At 29.4% G+C, this 18776-nt stretch overlaps 3 protein-coding genes across 4 annotated transcripts; all 3 read right to left on the bottom strand.

The window, feature by feature from the left end:
* Positions 1-269: 269 nt before the first annotated feature.
* On the bottom strand, positions 270-2180 carry LOC105632374 (transcription factor MYB114). 2 transcript variants are annotated; one of them, XM_012214744.4, is made up of 4 exons: positions 1674-2180; positions 1438-1567; positions 1033-1353; positions 270-539 (listed from the first exon to the last, which is right to left on the bottom strand). In XM_012214744.4, the coding sequence occupies exons 1-4, from the start codon at positions 1813-1815 to the stop codon at positions 536-538; spliced, it is 597 nt and encodes a 198-aa protein (XP_012070134.2). In that variant the 5' UTR covers positions 1816-2180; the 3' UTR covers positions 270-535. The 2 variants fall into 2 exon arrangements, with proteins under 2 accessions (XP_012070134.2, XP_089576021.1); XM_089719895.1 differs by lacking the exon at positions 270-539 and having other exon boundaries at positions 874-1353; positions 1674-2177.
* A 4892-nt stretch (positions 2181-7072) lies between these two features.
* LOC105632294 (sphingomyelin phosphodiesterase) lies at positions 7073-11216 on the bottom strand. The gene is made up of 4 exons (XM_012214637.4): positions 9598-11216; positions 8549-8695; positions 8087-8203; positions 7073-7986 (listed from the first exon to the last, which is right to left on the bottom strand). Exons 1-4 carry the CDS (start codon positions 11161-11163, stop codon positions 7375-7377), a joined length of 2442 nt encoding a protein of 813 aa, XP_012070027.1. The 5' UTR covers positions 11164-11216; the 3' UTR covers positions 7073-7374.
* A 6038-nt stretch (positions 11217-17254) lies between these two features.
* On the bottom strand, positions 17255-18438 carry LOC105632295 (ethylene-responsive transcription factor ERF039). The gene has a single exon (XM_012214638.3). It carries the CDS (start codon positions 18227-18229, stop codon positions 17513-17515), a length of 717 nt encoding a protein of 238 aa, XP_012070028.1. The 5' UTR covers positions 18230-18438; the 3' UTR covers positions 17255-17512.
* Positions 18439-18776: the final 338 nt, after the last annotated feature.

Here is an 18776-nt window from a genome sequence, read left to right as displayed (position 1 = left end):
TTACTATTACTAGTATAGAGAAGTTGCAATATTGTCAAAATATTTGACTTTAAGAGTATGTAAGAGTTACAAAATTTTCCATGAGAAGTATATAGGGAAATGCATGTATTCTATTCATAATTTTACTTTTGAATCCAAGACTTGGAATTACTACTGGAAGATCGGAAATAATTTCAAAAGTAAATCTTTTTTTTTAGAACAAAACAACTTTATTGATTAATGAAGATAAAAAAAAAAACACACACACACACACATACACACCAGAACATATTTGGTCAAGAATTCCAAACAATAGGATTGGCATAAGAATAAATATTTCGTGCTGAAGATTGATTATGATAAAAAAAAAAAAATGAAGTACAAATTATATATTGTAAGGTTCAAAATCTGAAAAGCTTAATTTGATCAGGCTTTTAAAAGATGTAAAGGATTCTGAAAGGACTTACTGCTGGAAAGTGCTGAAGAAACTAAACTCTATAAAGGGTTTGCAATGAACAAAGCTCGCAGTTTCTTTGATTTGGTTGCATATTGACTTTCAGCTGCAGAAAATTTCTCCAATTAGATCAATTTTTAAAATTTTTAAATGGCAATTTCTTGATTTTGCATTTGATTCTCACTCTATATAAACCTTATCATCTTTACTTTTTGGTCAAGAGAGAGTTGATCTGGTCATGAACCGAATGCAGGAGGTAACCAAGAGATTTCACCAAAAAAGAAAAAGAAAAGATGGAATAATGGAATTTTCAAAAAGAAAAATTCTAATATAAGTGGATACTAAAATTCTAATTAACTACATTACACAATAGAGTCAACATTGTACTAATATTTTAAAATATGCATGCATGGAATTGAATTTGTTTTAGGGATCAGTAATTGACATATAAAAATCCACATATCAAATATTATTTATGTCAAAATAAACACCCTTTTTATTCAAATTATACATAAAAATTAAGATCAATAATTAAAGAAATTAGTACAAAACAACACTTCTAATTCTCTACTTCAGACACACACAATAATGCTGCTCACCTATTTTCAGTGAGCCATAGATCCTCATCAACTTCAAGAAATTTGCTCACCCACTCCAAATCAAACGATTCTTGGGTCGAGAAATTGAAGAGCTCATTTTCATCCAAGGTAATATCAGGGAGTGCATCTTCTTTAATGCCTTCTTCCATTACCTGATGAGTAGTAGGAATAGTATCGCAAGTCTTTTCTTGCGAATTTTCTTCTGGTAGCGAAGATTCAGGTTTTTTCTCCTTATTTATTTTCTTGCTCAAATGAGAATTCCAGTAATTCTTTATTTCATTGTCTGTTCGCCCAGGAAGTCTGCCGGCAATCAATGCCCACCTATACATATACATAATAACATTATTTTGATTAATTAAGATAATAAATAATTCGTTTTTTTTTTTTTTGGCTATGAAAACTAACCTGTTGCCCAGTAGCTTATGGAGTCTGAGAATTAAGTCTTCTTCTTCATCTGAAATATTGCCTCTCTTGATATTAGGTCTCAAATAATTCAACCATCTCAATCTACAACTCTTCCCGCATCGGCTCAAACCTGAAACAATAGTACATGTACATTAAGCTTAATCATTCCCAGAAATCTCCGCCTCTTTAAAAATTTTAGATATTAGCAGAAACTATAGGCAGGGCAGATTAAAAACCTGCTTTAGTGGCAATGGTTTTCCATCTCTTAGCACCATGAACTTCAATATACTGAGCCAGTTTTTGATCTTCTTCAGCAGTCCAAGCTCCTTTGTTCATAAATTTTTTAGTAGATGACTCACTACTCTTCTTTGGTGCCATTACTACAGTAAGGTGAGAGAGAGAGAGAGAGAGAGAGAGAGTTATTGAGACAAGTTAATTTTCAGAGTAGTTAATGTATGTATCTATAATGATATGTGATAGTAATGTCTATATATATACACACACACGAAGAATAAGAGATAATGATAGAGTGAGAGCTTAAAGTGGAGAATATGAGAAGACTGTGCAGGTCTCTTTCTGTAAGAAAGACATTAAGGGTCTGCGCTTGAGCTCCATATTATCTCTATCTACCCTTCTTAGGGAGACAGTCCAAGAAAGAAAGGAGGATCCAACTACCGGTTGTTTCATTATTCGCAGCATTAATATGTGAAAATGGGAAGTATAGTAGTACAACTTGCCGTTGTTTATCAGTATTAATTAAGTATTCATATCTATTTAGTTATGAACTCATAGTAAGTTAATGCCAGTAGTCTTTGAATAGGTTAACGTTTTCATTATTCAGAAAACATTAATTTATATAAAGATAATTAATTAATTAATTAATTAATATATTTAAATATAAATGTGTCTACCCGCACATGCATGCATTTATAAAAACTGGCAATTGGATTTACTGTTATTTTTATTGATTATGATTTAAATTTCATGGTCAGATTCAAGAGATGATTACTATTTTTTTTTTTTTTTTTTACTTTGGTTGAATGATTGCTTTTAGGTTTACTGGCGTTTAAAATTTTTGACTGTAGTAAAAAATTTCCAATATTCTGTGTTATAATTATATGTGTCTTTGTCTAGGTATCACTGTCACATATGTACGAGAACCCTGAATTTAAGACCTAAAGATAGCCATATTCATATTGAGGAAGACCAAATTATCACATTTTTGTGATTGTCTAAGCTAATAAAAGAAGAAAAATAAAAAATAAAAAATAAATAAAAAATAAAAAGAGCAAGCCTGCATGCGTATCTGATGGGATGTTTCATTATCATACGTATAGCCTTGCCACTATTAACTAGAAAAGCACCCTTTTTCCACGAAATATTATATTATATAAATATGAAGTTCAAAAAGATACATACCCATCTTCTTTTTCCATAAGCCATCGTGGATAATCTTTTAAATTCTCTTAATTAATTCATTTAATTGAATTTGTGAATGCTAATTTTTGAGTATTGGAGAAAAGAGAATCGAATCTAAATTTATTATTAGGCCATATATGTACTTATCATTGGACTATATATTGATATACTAATTAAATAATATTTCTGACCGAAAAAAACATATCATATATTAATATAATGCTTTATTGTTACTTTGAAATTTCTTGTTTGATTAGTGCAAAGTAAGTAATGGATGATGAAGGTATTTGACTGTAATCTATGTGCTGATTCACAGAAATTATGTGAAAAAAATAAATAAAATATTTGATTAAAAACTACAGGCATTATTATATATCAGTTAATTTTTAAAGAGTTCTAACGGCTAATTATTTCTTTATTTTCTTTTTTAATTTTATTCTGTACTAAATAAGCTGTATTGAATTTTGTTTTTTTTTTTTAAAAAAAAAAAATTATATGGCATTCACACAAAGGACCCATTGGGATTAAACATTATCTCGTAAAAGCATATTTAATAATTGCACTTAACTTTATGTTTAATGAGATTAGATATAATTAAAGTTTATTGGCCAGCCACACATAATCAATATCATATATTTTAATTATATGATATTATTAGAAGTATGATCTCGTCTCATTATTTTTTTTATTTAACTTACACATAAATTAAGAATATTTAGTTAATATAATTAAATTATAATTTTTCTTAATATATCCTTTGTTATATTCATTCAAATTAATTTTATTTATATCAAAATTTAATTAATGATAATGATAAAAGAAATAAAATAATAATTTAGAACGGATGAAAAAAAAAACAATTATGGAAAGAGGGTGAGTGAACAATAATTATTCACTACTACTAACACTTTTTAATTAATTAATTATTTTTTCTTATTTTTCAGATTTAATGCCCATGTGAGAGGAGGAACATCAAACTTTATTGCACGCACAACTTTCGCTGTGAAAGTAATATTATTTTGCTTACTGCAGTTCCTTCCATTTTTAATTTAATTTTTTCATCCTTTTAAGTACATTATTTTGTCTGTTCTCAATCTTACATTATTTCAATACTTCAAATTTTATTTTCTTTATGTAAATAATTAATATTAGTTGAATTTAATAAATAACGAGAAGAAACTTTAAAATAATTATAAATATTAAAATTTTGAGATACTAACTATTTATTTTTATTTTGAAAGTTTCGAAGAATTATTAATAACTCATTAAAATTAAAATACATTATGATCAGGGCTTTCTTTTCCTACTTGATTGCAACAAGAAAATAGAATAAAATCTACTGTTTAATATTTGATTTTTGGACCAACCCATGTCCTGATCATGACTCGACATAATGTTGATTCATCAAATATGGAAGTTTATGCTTTTTAAGGAACTTCCTGAACCAATTGCAGAATTCCTACTCCACCAGTCAAGCCACTGGTATATGATGCATCACCCAATAATTAATTTTTGTTTGGTCTTTGACAGCTGACATAATGATTATTATATATATACATAATTGACTAAAAGAAAACAATATGTAAGACGACAACTTAAGAGAATAAGAATAAAAAATTGTATTACATTCTAAATTAGTATTCAAACTACAGTTATTCTGATTATTAGCGATTAAATGAAAAAAATTTAAATTTTTATTTTATGAAGTAATAGATATTCCATCATAAAAATTATTATTATTATTATTATTATTATTATTGTATTATCTATGACTATTTTTATATCATTTTATATTAAAATATCCTTTCAAACATATTAAAATTGCAAGTAAAAATAAAATTTTATATTTTCAAAAAAAAAAATATAGTCATCTATAAATCGGTAATTACTATTGAAACTACGTGGACGGTATGTTAGTGACCAAATCGAAGTCCTTGTTGTCTTACTTCTCCCTGTTTTCATTCATGCAATGTTTATTATATCTTATATTTTTAAATATTTTCTCTTAATTCCTCTCTTTATCTTTAGTATAAGTTTATAAAATAAAAGAAATCTTTGAGATATATTAATTTTTATATCCACATCTAAATAAGAGAAGGATTTAGTATAATGAAATAAAAGCATACTATATAATTAAATTCTAAAAATATGAATGTTGACCGTTCGGTATTAAAAATTTATTGACCTGACTAATTTAGATTTACATCGAATAGATCTATTAAGAGGTAAAATAAGAGCACATCTTGATGTTAATAGTCTGTTGCAACATGATCGAATTTGTGATATTACTCATATATATAGAGATAAAATTTAGTACAGATTTTCTCTCTAAATTAATTAGGAATTTCTCTTTTAATATTCATATGCTCGTTGATCCTCTCATTGGGTATGGACCGGTGACATAACTAGGTTATACATGTAATGTAACTTTCAAGAGCTTAACTCTTCGTTTAACGGAAAAAAAAAAGAAAAGAAAAAGAAAAAGAAAAAAGGTTAATGGTCAAGACAGTCTTTTACTACTTAAACATGTTACACATGGTAACGAAAATAAAATATTTGAAGAGACAAGAACAAGATCCCATTATGAGATCATGTTACAGGATAATCGTATAATATATATGGTAGCACGTGCCCCTCAAAATCAACGAACAGAAATTTTTTAAACATTTCTTTTATTTTTGTGAATAAATAAAAACAAGATGCATATATAAATATATAATTGATTAATGTGAAGCAAACACACCTAATTCACTAAAAACAACTTTGAGAGATGCATTTGACTTACGGTTAAGTAAAGAGGCAATGTATAGTTTTTAATTTTGCATTACGCGTGTCAGTGTCCCAATTGCCACAAAAATCCAATTCTGCGTGCTAAAAGGTTTTTGTTTTTTTTTTCTTTTTTTTTTTTAATTAGATGAAACTATTTTAATCCAGCTATGATAAAATTAATGAAGGATACTAAAATTATTTTTATAAAATTATAGAATAGTGAATTGAAATTCTAATTAATATAAAAAATATCCAACAATCTCTCACGAATAACTCAAGTACCAATACATATTTGAATTATAAAAAATATTTATAAAAGAAAAAACTATGAACCGGAACGTGATTATTAATACTCTCTAACATAAAAAAATAAAATTTAAATTAATAAACCACACTAAAATCATTTCTTGAAATGTGGAAATTATGAGTTGAACTTCTAATTGATAAACAAAAATCCAAAGAAAATACAGAGATATTCCATAAATAATTATATGTGTGCAAAGAATTCAAAAACCACTAACTCTTTCATCAGTACAAATTTAACGTATTAATATAGTACACACGTGACCCATGCCATGAACTCTTATATTCTACTAGCTTTTGCCTAACTGGTTGACTCTCACATTGCTTTCTACTTACAAATCCATGTTTCTAATTAACATTCAACCAGTTTAGTTTCAATTGAATTGAATTAAATTAGTGCAAATTGAATTTTAAAAAAATCAAGTTGAATTATTGCAGAATTAAAATAATTAAATTGGCTGAGCTTAGTTTAATTTTTAAGTTTTGATTTAATTTTTATTTAAATCTTTTTTTTAAACAAAGTTAATTCAATTTGGTTTTTTAATTTGTATATTTTATATAAAATATACAAATATTTCAAAAAGATGAAGATGTTCCCTTCAAGTAATAGTTAATTTGCATTCAACAGTCAGGCTGAAACGCTGATTCTATTGGCTGCATTTTCAAACTTTTGTCTTTGAATTTTATTGAATTTTTATAAAATAACTAGTAATTTTCTAAAAATTAATATTTTATACGATCATGTTATTTACAACTATTTAATAATAAAATATTAAATTATTAGAAAAATTTTAATTAATATTTTTATTTATATAACAATAAAATATATATATATGATGTAGGTGATGACATTCTATTAGTTAAATTGCAGTGTTGAATAAATTTTCAATAAATACATATACACATTCTCCAATTAAAATAAACTCACATTTCCTTTGTGTTTGTTTCAAATTGTAATTACATTTTCCATTTTAGAAAAAGATCTTGCTAGTAAATTTATTATTGTTTTATCTTCATTTAAATGAACATCTCCATCAACTAATATATTTCTATCAAAATTAATGAAATTCTCGATTATAATAATTTTCATCAATTTAATTTAATGTACAACTCACCAAATCAAAATATTTATAAATACATAAAATATCAAACTCTTAAATGACTCTTATACTCCTGTATTCTAAATTTCATTATCCCGAGTATTGAAATTTTAGACCCAACAAAACCAGAGTAATTACAAATTTAAGAACAGAAATAAAGCACTTCCGGAAACCTTATAAAACTTTTAATTCTTATATACAATAAGATGAAAACAAAAAGAAAGATAGCAGCAAAACCTGCAAGAAAAACATTCTTTTCCTTCTCTTCTTCTCTACCATTTTTCTGTTATTTTAACCAAAAAATCCAATCTATAATTTTCATCTTTTTCCTGTACTTCACTCTTATCTACACTCTCTGGAACAGTCCAAAAGCTTTCTTCAATAAACTGAATATAATAGACAACAGCAACACCATCACAATCTTCTTCGACGCTAGCATCCTTAGGTTCACTCTCAGACCATGCTTTCTCATTAATCTCACTACTGTGGCACCCAGTTCCAGAAACCAACAAGCAATACCACACAACACCATCTTTGTAGTCTCTGCAGGTCCACACACACTTTCAACTTCACTTGACACCTCCACATATGACCATTCACGGCTTAAATCACTGCTCTCTGACCGATTCAAGCCCAGATTTTCATTCAGCCAACTTGAAAAATAAACAAGCAATTTTGCAAGCCATCCTACCTCATCATCAGAAATGGGGCGTTTCATCCAGTCACCCTTGTATTTGACATCAGTCAATGCCTGATTGCCAACTCTTCTAGGCTTGAATATTTCGTCTCGCAATTGTTCACCCTGTTTTGTTTCTGGTGTAAATGAAATTGGTTTTACAGTATAACCTCCAAATAAGCAGCTTACATGTGCCTTCAATGAATCTATAAGCTGAAGATTGTGTCCAATGTTATCACCAGAATTAGCTTGTAACTCAGCTTCAGCGCGTAATATAAACAACTGCAAAAACAAAAACATTAACATTGAATGAGATCATATCAAAATTAAGGTGTGACCAATGTAGCCAACATAAATTAAATTACGAATAACAGGAATAAACCTGAAGGAGCTGTTGTCCACCATCCTCCCCATCACTATAGAGTCTTAAATCTTTGTTCCAATTCTCATGCAAGAAAGATCCATCAGCATCACTCTCAGATAAACCATCCTCCCAATCCTAGAAAGACAAATAGATAAATTTAAAAAACAAATCAATTGAGTTTGAAAGTGAGAAAATCACACCAGCAAGATTGATTTTAGAAGCCATTAAACCGTGAAGATCCAAAACAGATCACGCTAATCATGTGGTTCAGAACAACAGAACTTCTATTTATAAATGAATTCCAAATAGACAAGCAATGGCTTCTAAAGCTTGACCAGATCTTCATTTGTTTACCAATAAATAAATGAAAAAAACAAAGTGAAACAGCAGCAGTGGCAGTTGAAGTGCCCACTCAAACAGGCATGCAGACACACACATACAGAGAGAGAGAGAGAGCGAGAGAGAGAGAGAGAGATCTACCTGCAACTGTTCACGAATCAAAGGAACATATCTATACAAGCTGTTAAGCATTGATTTGCCTGATCCAGCTTGTTTGGAATGAAAAACAGCATCCATGTTCTTTATCAGATCAGTCAACTCTTTGAATGATGTCAGTATTCTCATAACCTGTAAAAAACGAATTACAGAATGAATAAAATTAAAAATTTAAACTAAATTTATTACAAATTCATGATTGCCAACATGAATTTGTAATAAAGCTTAAAACATGCAAATTTCAAACATTTACATTTAAAAAATTAACTATAGTCCAAGTATTGAACATAGAATAGAAATTTATGATAATGGCATTAAAACAATTCTTATTTTCAGATAGTCTATATAAAGTAGAATTTTTATTAATTGGAACACGCCTATTTTCAGATACTATGTTTCCTGTAGCTGGAGTTGATTTTTCACAGCCAGTAAATGTATGATCAGAAAATTGTTTTGCTTGAACATCCTAGTATTCTCTAGGACAACAAAAATCATGAAAAATCAGCAAATACCTTGTATTTCTTCCTTTTCTTAATGAGTTGCCCAAGATTTTGTATGCAGCTGACAAAATCCCAATGCATGTGCAGTATCCCCATCCACATTTCACAAAATCACAACAGGGATTCAATGTTCTCAAACAATAGCTTTTGCAATCCATCAATTCATTCAAGGAACTAAACCAGACCTTCTTATAATTGAGTTACCTTTAATCCTTTATCCACAAAGAGATGATCGCATAACATGTGTAGTTTACTCAACATACAGTATTATTGAAGAGAATACTGCCCAAGGACATGGGCATTATTATTGCTTCCTCAAGCCAACGAGCAAACTATTATTTACTGAATCAGAATCAAAAGCATGCATTCATTGCTTGAAGTTGACAGTTCAAAGTATCGATTAGGTTCACAAAATGGAACAAAATACAATGGAAGAGTAATCATTATTAACCACAATTTGTATAGTATTGTCCAAAAAGAAAGCAAATATAAATGACATAAACACAAGGATAGGATTAGAATTCAGTCACAAACCTGCAATACCATCTGAACTATCTGTTCTGGATCGGTGTGAAGAAACTTGTGTGCGAACCCAATGAAGTGCATAATCAAGGAATTGTAGTACAAGTAATTAGACAACACATAATCCTGCCACAGAGATGAATACCCCTCCTCTGTACTTCTCTCATTTTCACCTTTCCCCAATCCATCTACAATGACATCCAACTCCACAAAATCATCTAATCCAATCTTCCAAGGCTCCATATAACTAACCCAAACTGAGAATACCTGCGAAGCATTCTTTATTGAAGTTCCAACTGGACAAAATAGAAATGTCCTCAAAACAAATCTATAAACTGGTCTTTGAATCCATGAATTCCACGAGCCGCCTGCACACATAGAATCATTTACAGATACAGCAAATTCACTTGATTTCGCATCAAATGAACCCAAAGAAACTCTACTCCATTTCAGGCTGTCCACACCATCAGAACCCACTTTGACCACATTTGCACTCAAGTTCAAGTACTTAACTAACAACTTGACCACTTCACCTAAATTAGGTGTTGGTGGAGTCTCACCTAATACTGACCTGAGCGGAAAGGATAATCCAAATGACTTGCAAACACTAACAGGCAAAGGCGAGAAATCATTATCAACCAACCAATAATGCACCAATGTATCAACAAAAAACTCCGCTCTCAGCAAAATTGACCCATCATTTCCATGCCTATAATGCAAAAGCGAGCTACGGTACGGCTGATGTGAATCCAAATCACGTACAGGCACAAAGGCTCGAAGATATGCATACAAAAGCCGCACATAGAGATTGGACTCCAATTTCTGTTCATTTCCTCGCTTAGAATGCGAAAACCCAGGAAAGGACGAGGCCCAATTCTCCAATTTTAACTTTCTAGTTCTTCTCACAGGTGTATTGTTTAAATTTTCGCCATTCCCTTTGCAGATAGGATAATAAGCAAACCAAAACATGAAATACTCAAAAACGTTTAATTGTACTTGATAATACAAAGACCCTTTAATTGAATCCTCCTTGACTTTATCTCTAAAGAGAGGGCAAAGATTGTTCAAGACCTGACAATCTCTCTCGCTTGATAGCATGAACCGGGCCCACTCAGGCAACCGCTCGATTGGAAACACGTATTTGACAAGGGACTGACGATCAACGGCGAAAATTGACTGAAAAACCATACCATTTGGTGAGAGGAGGTTGAAGACTTTAGAAGCAAGATCGGCGTCATCCGATTGGAGAATAATATCGATCCAGCCAACATTGGATGAAGCGAAGTGCGGTCCATTTGGGGGAGATGAGGCATCACCGAAGCCGTAGAGCTTGCAAATTAGAGTCGGAAAGGTGAGGGAGAAGAAGTGGCGAGACTGATCAGGAGTGTGAGAGTGTAAAAAAGACTCGATGGAGGCGCAGACAGAGGAGATCTGGGCAGGAGTAGAGGAAGAGAGGATTGCGGAGGCGAGGTCTTGTGATTTAGAGAGAGAATCGACGGTGTAGGGGTGAGGATGCATGGTAAGATGATAGCAGGGGAGAGGATTTGAAGATTGTATAGTTCTAGGGTTTTGTTGCATATAGAAAATGGGGAAAGAGAAGGAGGGGTTTAGTTTTAAAAGTTTTGAATGAGAGGGGCAAATGGCGGGTTTTTAAGGAAGAGAATAGGGGATTACGTGGCGATACATTTGGAGCCTATGCGATGGTGACGGTGGGGCCTAGTTTTAAACGCCTTTTAAATGATTAATAAAAAAAAATTACTAATTTGATACGGCAAGGTTTCCGATAACAGTGGGCGGGAAGTCTCTAGAGGAGGAGAAGAAGATATTTGGCTTTTGCTATGTCCGATTATACCTAGAAATAAATGACATAATAAAGTTCCATAATCCAAATATTATTATATGATTATGTAATTAATTTTCAGAGTTTAAGAAATTAAAAAATATAGTCAAACAATATTATATATATATATATATATTCTCAATTAAGCTTTAAGCAATTAGAATGAAGATTATGGGTTCAAATGTTGTCATAAAATGTTTCTCATTTCTCAATTATATACTAAAAAAATTGAGATTTTCCTTTAAAAAAAATATATTTTTTGGACCAGGTTCAAGCTTTTTTTTTTTTTTTTCTGAATTTCCTTCAGTGAAAAAAATACCCTTATTGTTTGTTTTAATTTGCACTAATTGGGCCAAAGTCCATGGTCCAAAGATGGAACCAGAATTTCAATGAGCCCATTTACTCTAACGATAGCCCAACTTATAGGATTATTTTGTTTATAACAACAGGTCTCCTGAAAAAAATTGTAATTGCACTTGCAGAAAAAAGTACTGGTTCCTCTAATAGTTTATATGAAATAAATTTTAAATATATATCTCCTTCCTAGTATTTGAAGTTGGAAACAATGTAGTTCCTGAATCCTGTTCATCTCTTTCACTTACACAATCCATGTCTTCTTTGCAAAATCCAAGCTTTTAAAATATGCTTCTATGTTTTTTTTGCTAATCAGATGTTAGCAGATAGGTTTTCTTACATTTTTTAATGACGTGGAGGAATAGAAGGTCTCGAATTTTAAACTAAGACAACTCCGTAGCCCAAAAGGACATGATTTATAGTTCATGCAAATGCTTTAATACTTGAATCAAAAGGTTGCTATTTTGAATCCAACTGCTTATTGAGGTATCTGTTACTGTTAGAGTCAAAAGGGATCAATTTCTTGAGCTAGATTACTTTTGTATTTATCTAGCTAACCGTTTTGTTGAAATTTTGAATCGAACAATTTGGAAACAATCTTTCTATAAAAATATGGGGAGAAGACTGCTTATATCAGTAATTTTTAGAATTCACATATGTAAAATATTTCTTATATACCGAGTCGTCCCTTTTATTTATTTCATAATCCTCTTATAACATAATTTATACGTGTTAAATACTCATATTTTTCCCTTTTAAAAATTTTCTACTTTCAAATAAAAAAAGAAAATTAAATAATATATATCTGTAAATACATAAATATCAGTAAAATGGTGACCCACAAAGAGAGAGCAGCATACATCTTAACCAAATACTTAATTTATCATGTGCTTTAGTGGTCCAACAATTTATCTTGATGGTCCAATTCTAGTATTTTAGTAGTGCTATGGACAATCTCCAATTCCTATTTTTAGAATAAATAAACAATTAATAAATTTTTGATGTGAAATTATACTTTGCCAAGAAAGAGATGTGGCAACTACTATACATCTGTATATACCATATTATCCTTAGTATTTCTAAATAAATTAATAAGGAAAATTATGGGATACAAATATCTTTTATTTCTTTTATTTTTTGTCTTCTTTTTTTTTATATATATATATATTTAGAGGCAGTGGCAGATCTATTAACAAAAACAAAAGAAAAGAAATTTATATATATCCTTTATTTTTTATTATTAACCTTCCTTTACATATAAAAATATTTTCATTTTACTCTCAAAAAGAAAATTTTAATTTGACAAATGGTTAATATAACTTTTAAAACAATAATTTTTATACTTTTCAATTATATAATAAATATTTAATTGATCTAATTTTATAAATTAAAATATTTAATAAATGAAAATAAAACGTAAAATAATTAAAATTGAAGCGTTAATATGTATTTAGCCAATTGTATGAATTTGATGTCGGCAATGAGCATGCGTATTATTTTCCTTTGAAAACACTAAACAATCATCAGGATTTCTAAGTATGGTGTGGATGTATAGTACTTACTATCTTTGTGTTTGGACCATTGTTTAAAAAAGAGACATCTTTGTTTAGGCTTTAAGAGCATGCTTCATTCTACCATACTCTCATGTCATATCATATAACTTGTCCTCCAAGCCTTGTCCTTCTTGGTGTGGGACATTTTATATTCTCTTTTTTACATTTTTGTTTTTTATCGATAAATTTGATAAGAGGTTATAATGTGAAAATGCATAATATGAGCTTAATCGAGTTTGGCTAACCAATATTAAAAGATTAGTACTTTTCGTGGATTTGATATATAATCAATGTGAGATTATTAACATAGATTTTTTTTTTTTAATAGATTCAATTTCATAAATTAAATACAATATATATAATCTATAATGTTCCTCTACAAATTTTTTTTTGTTGCTTTTGAAATCTTACCCCGCCAAGAATGTCTTCTACTAACTTGCAATGAACATTCCATTATAATCTTATTCACATAGGCCATTCTCTTCATTAATTGTTTATATATATATAAATATTGAAGTTTTGAAAAATATAAATAATAATTAAATTTTTGCATGCCATATATGTACATAAAATTTACCCTGGAAATGTTTGAGGAAAATCTATTATATTGTTGCGTTTTTTATTCTGATCAATTACATGATTACGCTTTTATTTTAATGAATAATCATTTAGATTTTTCTTTTTTAATGAATAAGCACATCTTGTTATTAATTTATCAATGGATATTAGAAAAATAAATGATTATGTATAAATTAAAATAAAGAAATTAATCAAGTTATATATGATATAATATAAATATTTATTAGGGATTTAACTGTAATTTGTATATAAGATATAATTATATTTTATGATCAATTATTATTATTCAGATAGAATCATAATAGGATTATGAAATCTTATTATTTTTCCTTCACGAATAAGTATCCAATAAGAATTTCAGCTACAATTCTAATTGAGGTCTTTCTACCTTTATATAAAGGGGATTAAACTCCCTACTCAGTTACGCTACGCAATATCTACTCAATATCTATACAATAAGCAACATAATATTTCATTCAATAACAACTATTTATTGTTCTCCTACTGATTTAAGTATCGGAGTGGTTGCAGGTTTAAAGCCCCTATTTTCTCTCTCTTTTTCGTCCATGTCTTACAGATTTCTACATAGGCGCCATGGATGGATTTTTTTATAAATCTATCAATATTTTTTGGAAAATAAATTTCTTGAAAGTGTACTAGCATATTATTTTGAACTAAATATCTCCTTAATTAGTTAATTAATAAATATTCTACATATATTTTTAATATTGATGATACAATCACCCCACATGCCATGCATCTAATCTAGTGATATAAGGTCAACCCTAATGATTCCAGTTTTTCCCAACTAATCCTTAATTAATGTCGAGTTCTTTCTCTTTCAAGTTTTAATCTTAAATAGACAAAACTATGGATTAGTAGTAAGAAAACTAAAGTTGCTAAGCTAGTTGTTTTAATTAATAATTAGATATATCTCACCTATAATAGTATAAATAGAAAGTAATAAGTTCTTTTTTTTTTTAATAAATTCAAAATCAAAAATAGAAATGGAAGATGTCAATTTTGAATTCTTTTCCTTTATATCAAATTGACAACTAGTTATTGATAGAGGATGAGAATTATATACTTATGGACATATAATGATAATAGAGAATTGACCAAACTTGTCTTATATAATAATATTAGTTTATTCTTACTCATGATGAAGTGATTTAAGCCCAAATGCATTGATTTCCTGATGAGTTGTTAATATCCTTTATAAAAAAAAAAAAAAAATCTCACTTCTCTTTGTAAAGGGAAAAAAAAAGATGTGTGCATAAAAAGCATACAAGTGTCTTAATCATTTTATTAATAAACAATTAATATTCAACATAAAAAAGAAGACAAGGACACTTTCACTTGCCATTTTCTTCTCCAGCTATTCCATTTATGTTGCCCTTTACTTACCTTTATATGCGACCCATTATGTCTCCTAACATTGTCTGCTTTGATTACATAAACATAAAAAGATTTACTATGTTTAGTTTGTCGTATAGTCTATTCCGTAAAATTAGCTATTTTAATAGCTATTAGCTGTTTTGAGCTGTGTTCGTCAAAACGCTAGATGTTAGTTTTTATTGTGTTCGGTAATATAGCGTTTGAATTAGTTTTTAGAGGTTAAGGTAGCATTTTATAAAAAGTTAACCCATGTAACGTTTAGTTTTTAGCGTTTCATGAAAAATTATTCAAAAAACTAACAATTAAACGCTATTAAAATAACTAATAGCTACCAAAACATTTAATCTTACCGAATAGACCCTTAGTAGCGTTTAATTGGTAGATGTTTGAGTAGCTTTTCATAAAATGATAAAGGCTAAACGTTACATGAGTTAACTTTTTATAAAATCCTACTTAACTTCTAAAAACTAATTCAAACGCTATATTACCAAAAGCTATAAAAAATAGTGTTTAATGTTTAAACTAATCAAATGTTAAAAGTTAAGCAAAAAGCTGTTGCCGAACATAATTAATATTAAAAAATTAGTACTAATTTTGCTTATTATTATACATATTTAGTGTTGAACATAACTAACAAGATATTGGTTGGAATGATATAAACGACCTGTAAATTCGATAACTGAAAATGCATTTATTTTGAAGACAAAAACCATTTGAAAGAGATTACACCTCTTGATTAAAAAAAAAAAAAAAATTCAACATAGGATGCCTCATGTCACAATCACAGGGGGGTCACTCTTCGAATTCTGCATGCATATGATACATAAGTTGTCTATAAGTGATAACTTAAGATCAAACAAAGAAACACTTAGGAATTTCAGTCCGTTGATCAATCCAACGTGTTCAGTTTAGAACCGATTATATTGTATACATTATGTATGTATAGGTTTTGTTGTTGTTTTATGTGTTGAATATGAATGCATCTGATTGGTGTAACCTTAAAAACAAATCAAGTGAATCTCCCATTCATTGGATATCGAAAGAAATCATGATAGAACAATGATAAATGTGATGATATTCGAAATCTCTCATTTTTATATAAGTGAAAACAACCATCATATTACACGTGGTTGACGTTTTATATCTTCTGTAATGTTAATTTTATCCGTCTACCCTGAATTGAAAGTTTGATTTAACAACCATTATCAATTTGGATCCAAGGTAATTGGAAGTATATATATATATATATATATATATATATATATATATATATATATATATGTTCTTTATTTAGTGATGCAGTTGTGAAGCCCAAGTACGTGTGTTGTAAGGAGCTTACAACTATATGTTGGGGTGCTAGTGGTCTGTCAGTCCAACCGTTGGTATAAGTACAATTACTCAAATATCGATTATATATATATATTTCAAACCGTAATTAGTCTATTAACACTGGTCAATCGGCTGGTAAAATCTGAATAACCGGTTTAATATTTCGATTTTTAACTAAAGAAATAAAACTTAAATTTTTTGAATTTATTTAAATAATAATTTTGTTACTTTTTATTTATTTATCAAAATTAAGTAAGCACGATATTTAGTAACTATTATTTATATTTAAATTCAATCAACATTTATACTAATAGTGTAACAATTAACTTCTCTTATTATCAAAAAAAATATAGTTTACATATATTTCTTTTACAAGTGGACATGAACCACATGATTATATATATATATAATCAAAAATACAAGTGAGACATGATATATACAATTATATCCGCCTTTTTTTTTTGTCCACATTGGATATATATTATTATCATTGTTTTAATTAAAATAAAAAACGATTAACGAGAAATTAATAATAAATTATTGAGTAAAGTGCTGATGCTAACTCAAAATTTTATGATAATTGTAGGTGGTGGGTAAAATATTAAGAGTCCAAAGCTTCAAAAAGAAAATCTATTATCAGTATTTATTGGGAACAAGAAATCACATAATTAATATATAAACACCCAAAATTGCAGGAAAACAAAAAGGAGCAAAAATATATACTTGCGGAGAGTGCTTGAGCGACTGAAATAATTACCAATTAATTAGTTAAGTATTGCAACCATATATGTATTAATAATAAAGCTTAATTATAGCAATTAAATAATTATATATTAAACTATTTCAAGAACAGTAGCTACTGTACTCCCAAAAATTAGAAGAAGGACTCTTGATGATACCATAATCCGGTATCCAAATTCTCAGCCACACCCAATTGCTGTTGCCAAGAAGATAAATAACAGAATTCGTTAAATTGATGGCTTATGTCCTGTAAAAGATCCGGCAAGTCGATAAAAGTGTCATCTTCTGATTCTTGGGTGTCATGAGACGCCTCAGTGATGTCTGGCCATTGAGGTTCAGGTTCTCCTAATTGACTTGATATGATTAGATCAGCTACTTCATTATCGTTCTGGTAGTTCAAGGCAGCTGCTAGAGCAGCTGCGGCTTGAATATCTTTAGGAGAAGAACTTGCAGGACGAGGAAGCTTGTGAGCTAACTCTGGGAAATTTAGATGAGCTGAATGGCCTTTTATTGTTGAAGCTGCTACATCGTGAGCTCGAGCTGCCATTTCTGCTGTTGGGTAAGTTCCTAACCAAATTCTTGATTTCTTTCTTGGTTCTCGGATTTCGGATACCCATTTCCCCCATTGACGCATTCTTACTCCTCGATAATTTGGATAAATTTTTGCATTTTCTGCCTTCGCTTTCTTGTTGTTTCTTTCATTGTTGCTTTTGTTTACTACTTCTTGATCTCTCTTAGAGCTCTTTGGGGAATTCATTTTGTTGGAGTTATTCATCGGATCAGAAGGGAAAGAAGAGGTTGAAGAAGAAGAAGAAGAAGAAGATGCGGTTGGTTGAGCCTCACACTCCATATCTAATAAATCAGTGATGCTTCCATGGTGCCGGAGGAGTACGGGTAGTGATTGGACAAAGAAAAATACGGGAGGCAGAGCTTGAAACTAGGGACAGCTAGATCTTAATTGTTAGGGTACTTCAGTTCAAGGCATAGTAACATCATATATAAAGAACTGGGGTCAGACTAAACTAAGAAGAGGAGAGGGAATTTGTAACTTAGTGATTGAGTGTTGCATCATAATAAAGGAAAAATAACAGTAAAAAATTTCAATATTTTAAAAAGTATTTGTATAATTAAAAAAATTATTTCAAATGTCTAAAGAATTGGGTCAAATTGCACTTTAAAAAATAAAAAAGAAAGAAACAAGAATATTTAGAAATGGGGTCAAAGCAAAAAAAGGGTTTAAAATTATACTATATGGAATGCAACAGTTTTGGTCATTTTGACATTAATGAGTATATAATGTCGTTACTCATGTTGGTTTTTAATAATACATATATATATATATTCTGGCTTTATCTAGTGCTGTCTATTGTTTCTTGGCTTCACCATTGACTTATTAT

This window comes from Jatropha curcas, chromosome 4 (assembly GCF_041381405.1).
Source record: "Jatropha curcas cultivar XTBG-Jc1 chromosome 4, XTBG_Jcur_1.0, whole genome shotgun sequence".
In the NCBI taxonomy this organism is placed as follows: Eukaryota; Viridiplantae; Streptophyta; class Magnoliopsida; order Malpighiales; family Euphorbiaceae; genus Jatropha; species Jatropha curcas.
The sequence above is the reverse complement of the archived record's forward strand: the minus strand, read 5'-3'. Positions and strand labels throughout refer to the sequence as shown.